The sequence below is a fragment of the Cupressus sempervirens genome, chromosome 9 (assembly GCF_028749045.1).
Source record: "Cupressus sempervirens isolate cs-2001-9-10 chromosome 9, ASM2874904v1, whole genome shotgun sequence".
In the NCBI taxonomy this organism is placed as follows: Eukaryota; Viridiplantae; Streptophyta; class Pinopsida; order Cupressales; family Cupressaceae; genus Cupressus; species Cupressus sempervirens.
In genome coordinates this window covers 347,261,750-347,268,463 of record NC_143126.1, presented here as the reverse complement: position 1 = coordinate 347,268,463, position 6,714 = coordinate 347,261,750, and the positions used below count along the sequence as shown (strand labels likewise).

General features: G+C 32.8%; 2 protein-coding genes across 2 annotated transcripts; both read right to left on the bottom strand.

The window, feature by feature from the left end:
- Window positions 1-651: 651 nt before the first annotated feature.
- LOC149538744 (polyubiquitin 11) lies at window positions 652-1,341 on the bottom strand. Its single transcript, XM_089798913.1, has one exon. The coding sequence runs from the start codon at window positions 1,339-1,341 to the stop codon at window positions 652-654; it is 690 nt and encodes a 229-aa protein (XP_089655039.1).
- Window positions 1,342-1,909: 568 nt separating this feature from the next.
- LOC149538743 (polyubiquitin-like) lies at window positions 1,910-2,605 on the bottom strand. Its single transcript, XM_089802492.1, has 2 exons — window positions 2,602-2,605; window positions 1,910-2,451 (listed from the first exon to the last, which is right to left on the bottom strand). Exons 1-2 carry the CDS (start codon window positions 2,603-2,605, stop codon window positions 1,910-1,912), a joined length of 546 nt encoding a protein of 181 aa, XP_089658618.1.
- Window positions 2,606-6,714: the final 4,109 nt, after the last annotated feature.

The following is a 6,714-nucleotide window of genomic DNA, read 5'->3' as shown; positions in this document are numbered from 1 at the left end:
GAAACAAAATGGGCAAATCTAAATCAGAGGGTGTGAATAAGGGCCAAAGGAACAGGAATAAGCTTGAGGAGACGATTGTCAATTTTTAATCTTGACGATGATCAAATGAATGCACTTCAAGTACACGCAGTTCTCTGAAAAGAATGCAGGCAACCAACAAAGAAATTCAAGAACAAAGATGCAAACATAAATTATCTGATAAGAGTGCATGCAACCAATAAAGAATATTCAAGAAACGAAAGATAAAAATATAAATCCTTATCGCATGAAGCAACAACAGGAAAGTGGTAACCTCCACTCATGTTTGATGTAGCCATAACAACAATCAACCCATGACTAGACAGACTATGCCATTCGTTACAAAGCGGAAAAGAGCAGTTATTTGTAAAAACTTCAAACAAAAGAACTCATATCAGATTTCCATAGCATAAAACAACATATCATGATATCAGAAATTCAGAACACGCCGCCAAGGAACCAATTCTCGATTCAACTGGTTTAGCTAAAAACTAAATTCTATCAGGCATTAATCCATATTAAGAAAGAAAACACAAATACGAAATCCGTTCTATAATATCATGAAATTCACAATTAAGAAGGGCAGATAAACACAAGAACACCTGATTCAATCACATCCAGCCCAACTAATTCCTAAAACCCACCACGGAGACGAAGCACCAGGTGAAGGGTGGACTCCTTTTGAATGTTATAATCTTCAAGGGTGCGTCCATCTTCAAGCTGCTTACCCGCAAAAATAAGCCTCTGCTGGTCAGGAGGAATGCCTTCCTTGTCCTGTATCTTGGCCTTGACAGTATGAATGGTATTGGAGCTCTCCACCTCCAGAGTAATTGTCTTTCCAGTCAAGGTCTTGACAAAAATTTGCATACCACCTCGAAGACGAAGCACAAGATGAAGAGTTGACTCCTTTTGGATGTTATAATCAGCCAACGTTCGACCATCCTCGAGCTGCTTCCCAGCGAAAATGAGCCTCTGCTGGTCTGGCGGAATGCCTTCTTTATCTTGGATCTTAGCCTTCACGTTGTCGATAGTGTCAGAGCTCTCCACTTCCAGTGTAATTGTCTTCCCCGTGAGGGTTTTCACGAAGATCTGCATGCCTCCCCTGAGGCGGAGCACGAGGTGGAGAGTGGACTCCTTCTGAATGTTATAATCAGCGAGGGTACGCCCATCTTCAAGCTGCTTCCCAGCAAAAATGAGTCTCTGCTGATCTGGCGGGATGCCCTCTTTGTCTTGTATCTTGGTCTTCACGTTATCAATGGTGTCAGAGCTCTCGACTTCCAGAGTGATGGTCTTGCCTCTCAAAGTCTTGACAAAAATTTGCATGCCACCTCTAAGACGAAGTACAAGATGAAGGGTTGACTCTTTTGGATGTTATAATCTATGTTACCAAAAATTTCCGCAACGTAAACGTGACGAGAAACCGAAATTTGAAAGGTTGCGTAAAAGAAACGTATTATATATATATATATATATATATATATATATATATATATATATATATATATAACCAAACTAATGTATTTCTTAGAAATTAATTTTTAATTCTATCTTAAATTGTATTAATAAATTACTAATTCAATTGCACAAAAAAACTAATAGTTGACTGTTATTGAAATAATTCTCTAGATTTTATAAAATCTTAAAACTTTTAAAAAGAAACTTGATTAATAACACTCCATGTTTCTAAATATTAACAAAATTAAAACTACTACTTAGTTAACAAGACTGAAACACAAACTAAAACAATACTAAAACAAAAACTAATTTAACAAAACGAAAACTACTACTTCACGACCTGTTAAATTCCCTATGCACCCTATAAAATATATTAATAGTTTTTAATTTATAACATTATTCTCAAGAGCGCATAAATTATTAATAGTTTTTAAATTTATAACCTTATTTTCATATAGAAACGGCCGTTGCGTGACGGGAAACCCGTTTCGCACGTTGCACCGTGAAACGGGGCTTCCCCGTCACGTTTCTGGCAACTATGGTTATAATCTGCCAATGTTCGACCATCTTCGAGTTGTTTTCCAACAAAAATGAGTCTCTGCTGATCTGGGGGAATGCCCTCTTTGTCCTGAATTTTGGCCTTCATATTGTCAATGGTGTCAGAGCTTTCTACTTCAAGTGTAATGGTCTTTCCAGTGAGAGTTTTAACAAAGATTTGCATGCCCCCCTTGAGACGAAGTACCAAGTGGAGGGTGGATTCCTTTTGTATGTTATAATCCGCTAGGGTGCGCCCGTCCTCAAGCTGTTTCCCAGCAAAGATAAGCCTCTGCTGGTTCGGGGGAATCCCTTCCTTGTCCTGGATCTTAGCTTTTATATTGTCAATGGTGTCTGAGCTCTCAACCTCGAGAGTAATGGTCTTGCCTGTGAGGGTCTTCACAAAAATCTGCACGTTGAAACTGAAGACGAATCGTAAATAGCCTGCAGAAAAGGGAAAAAAACCCCATTAATGTAGGTATTGAGGCCTGGTCTAAGAAAATTAAGTTTAATGCTCCAGCTCAAACAAGAAGAAAAGAATAAGATCGCTGTAAATATAAGATCATAAAGAATGTGACCAGACCAAATAGATACCCATCAACTCTCAAAAAATGGATGCTACAACATGCCCAATTAGCCAATTTTTATTTGCCAAAGATAAGAACATATATACATAAAATTAAAAAAATTAAAATCAATTGAAAATATTTAATTATTTTAAAAACATAGATATAAAAAACTTCAATTTGTAATAAGAATATTTATAAAATCATTGATTTTAATATTGATATTATCAATCATATTAATGTTGTTTGGTACTCTTCTTATGATGCTGATGCTTTGAAAAAGTATTTTGATATCTTGTGGAAGAATCCTATGGAACCCAAGATTAGATGTTTCAAATGGTTAGTTTTGTTCAACAAGCTACCTATAAAGAGAGATTTTGTTAATTCTGATATTTGTAACTTGTGTAGAGTTCCTGAAACTGGCAGACATATCCTTCTTGATTGTATTTTTGCTAAAGAAATATGGAAAATGTTTGGCATTGTTTATCCTATTAATGTTAATATTTTTGATATTATTTCTCATCATATTAATGGTCTTCCTAAAGATACCAATTTATTTTGGAATATATTGTCATCTAACATTCTCTGGCAGATCTGAAAGTGCGGGAATGAGGAAAGGTATCAAGGTAAGCATAGGGATCTTACTGAGGTTTTTTGAAAACTCACTTACTTTAAAATCTTCTTGCAGGTGCAAACTACTATGATGATTGAACGAGACAAAATGAGGAGGTTCCTTCGTGATGGGCATACTGCTCTTTACTACCTTGAGCTTAAGCGTGGGTACCAGTGGCATAGTACTTTGGATGATCTGCATGTTTTTGAGCAAGCTTGCAATAGATTGAACAAAGATATTAGAGAAAAAGGGAATGCCAGAAAAGAAGAGTTATTTATGTTGGTGCAGATTCAAGGGCATAAAAGTATAGTTTGGATGGAAGGTCCCTTAGGCTGGACTGCCTGGGTTGACAATCACTATGATCTTCTTAGCTAGATAGTTTTACTTTTCCTCCTTTTGTTGCTTTGTATGTTCAACTGATACTTTCTCTTATGGGTGAGGCTTGGCCTCCTTGTGTCTATTTGCATTGATACTCTGGTGTTTTTTTTTGTTCTGAAACTCTTATTTCTAATATAAAAAAAGATATTAGCATTTAGTTGAATGATTTTGTAGAAGATTTTTTTTTTGATGGAGGGTTTAGATCTACGATGCAACCTAGTCAGAAGCCTGCGAGCTACCAACTAGCGGAGACCACTACATAGAAGATTATTGAAAATTAAGAGTTAAGTGAAAAAATTATAAACATTTTTTACATTTATTATTTTCAAATTTTTAACTATTAGAATCAAAGGTATTATTGTCTATATATGTACACACACACACTCACTCATACTTTAAATATTGCTTTGTTTTCTTTTGTTCAATTTTTTCTATTAATATGTTATCTATATTTGCATATATTTATGGAAGAGCATAGAAGAAATAAACAAAAAAATAGTTCAATAGGTTTTTATAAAAGAATCTTGTAATATTTATATTATAAAATATTTAAAATAACAATTATATCAGCTAGGCAACAACCTACAACACATCGGTAAATTGCGAGTCTCTCATCAGAAAGGTCTTGGGTTCAAATCTAATCAAGATTAACACATAATAATAATTAATCTAATAGGCAAAAGCCTACAACGCAACGATAACTTGTGAGCCTCTCATGTGGGAGGTCTTGGGTTCGAATTTACCTTCGCTTAACATATAATAATAATTAATTCCAACAAATAATAATAATTAATCTAGGCTTCGACCATTTACTAATTAAAATAATAATAATAATTAATCTAGCAATAATAATAATAATAAATGATAAATAATCTAGGCTTCGACCGATTACCTATAAATAAAATTATATCACCAAAATAAAATTAACATTTAAAATTAAATCAAATTTTGTCCATTTATTATACAATTGTAATTTCTCAAAAAAATTATAATATTTCTTAATAAAATAAAAGATTTAATCAATGGCCAATTTAAATATTGAAAAATAATGTTGCCTCTTAAGTTAATAAGAGAAGACAACATTAAGAAATATTTTTTCTTCATTAAATCAATTTCAAGTTAAGAAGCAAATTTAAAAAATGATTTTTTAATCCAATCTAATATAAAATCTTGAATTTACTAAAAGAAAATTAATACTTACTAGAATTTACTTTTAAAATTATATTTAAGTTTTAAATGTTAAAAACAAAAAATTATTAGTAGTTTGGTAAATTATTATGGACAATGCATTAAAATTAAAATTGAAGTAAAAAAACTAATAGTTATAGTCCAAAAAGGACAATGTACTCTCTGCAGCATGCATGAATCTCGGCAGGGTAGAAATGGGCATGGCTTTCTATGGTGCAAATAAGTTACATTGTAGCCAGTGCCCAACATAGGTAGGAGGGGAACATAAAATGTGAAATTCAAGTTGGAGGAAGGTGTTGTCTTATCAATGTAAAAGAGAATGAGTTGTTTTTTTATAAGTAGCAATTATAGCTTCAAATCAATTTATGCATCTATTTATAAGAAACAAAACATGACTAAAACCAACATTCAACAAACGTGGATGGTAAATACAATTGATTGTATATCTTCATAGAATTAGACATTATTAGTCCCACCTTAGATGGAGACTAATATTTTCATTTAAAAATGTTTGCATTAGTTTCCCTTGAAAAACATGTCTTATAAATATTTTCCTATGTTTACAACTATTAGGAGTACTTTTATTTTTATTTTATATAAGAAGAATATTATTTTTTTCTCATTGGTTGTTAAGATTTTTGTTGTGGTTTTAATTTTTTTTCATTTCAAAATTAAGATTTGTTTTCCAATCATTATGCAATTAATTATTTTAGTGTCCCCTAGAAACAATGTGGACCATCGAATGAGACCAAATTTAATGGTAGCCAAAGGCCCAACACCTGACCCTCTAGATGCTTTGAGTGAAAACAAATAGAAAATTATTTCTCAAAACAAAAGCATGAAAAGCATCATCAACAAGATAGTGATTAGATTACATCCTTTCAGGTCCTTAGCTCGACAACCAATACCAACAAAAATAGAAGGTTATTGTCCTCAAATTTTCTATAGTAGCCAAATTGGTCTAGTATAAAGCCTCATGGTGGCTTTGGCCATAGTTACAGACAAGCCAAAGGTGTATCAGGCTATGGTCTCATTTTGCAGCCCTTGTTACTCACAAGATCTACGATATAAAAAGTAGCAAAATAAAATTGATTCAAACTTGTATGTGACCTTTTTGTCACACAGCATGATGAAGCCATTGTTGTCTCTTCCCTCATTTCCAAGAATGCTCTTGTCATGACAAATACACATAGTGATTGGTAATCGAGCATCAATGCCCACATGGTTGAGGCTGAACTTTTCCCTTTGCTATACTTTATTTTTTTATTCTTTTCCCCTAAATTTCAAGAAAATCTAGGGTTTTCTTTTTAAATTTTAACTAAAATTAGGTTTGTATCCCTAGATTTTAGCAAAAAAAATAGTTCCCTTTTGAATTATGCATCTTATCAATGTTGTTGTTAACAACTTTTGTAGCACTCATGCTTCAAATCTAGCAAGAGTTGTAGTGGCTTTATCTTTTATAGGGTAATATGTCAAATCTTTTGTATCAATAAACCAAAAATTTCACCAATTACTAATTTTCTTCCTATTTTATGTGCAGATTAGTGCACCTAGAAAGATCAAAGCAACACCTATTGGCATAGAGATAAGGGTTTTTAGGGGTAATTCAACTTCCTTAGGATGTTGATCTATAACAACTTAAGGAAAAGCTTGAGAATGAGGTTTTCACTTTTACAATTCTATAGTTTTCTTCTTTTGATGAAGTTATGGCTATAAATATTTAGGAATGAAAGTTGTTTCTAAATTCTTGGGGTTTAGATAACTTGTGTGTATGTTCCATGGCTTAGTCATGATAGATGACAAATGTCTTGTTCCACATTTCATCATTAATGCACTTTTTAAAGAGATTCCTTGCAAAAACATTTTGTGCATATCCTACAATCATTCCATGTGATGACATCTCTTTGATGAATTTTGTGATTATGAAACAATTCAAGTTCTTTTCATGATTCTAGATTTTTT

What these genes read in the sequence shown, in the direction of transcription:
- LOC149538744 (XM_089798913.1), bottom strand. Translation starts at nt 1,341, where the DNA reads ATGCAAATTTTTGTCAAGACTTTGAGAGGCAAGACCATCACTCTGGAA.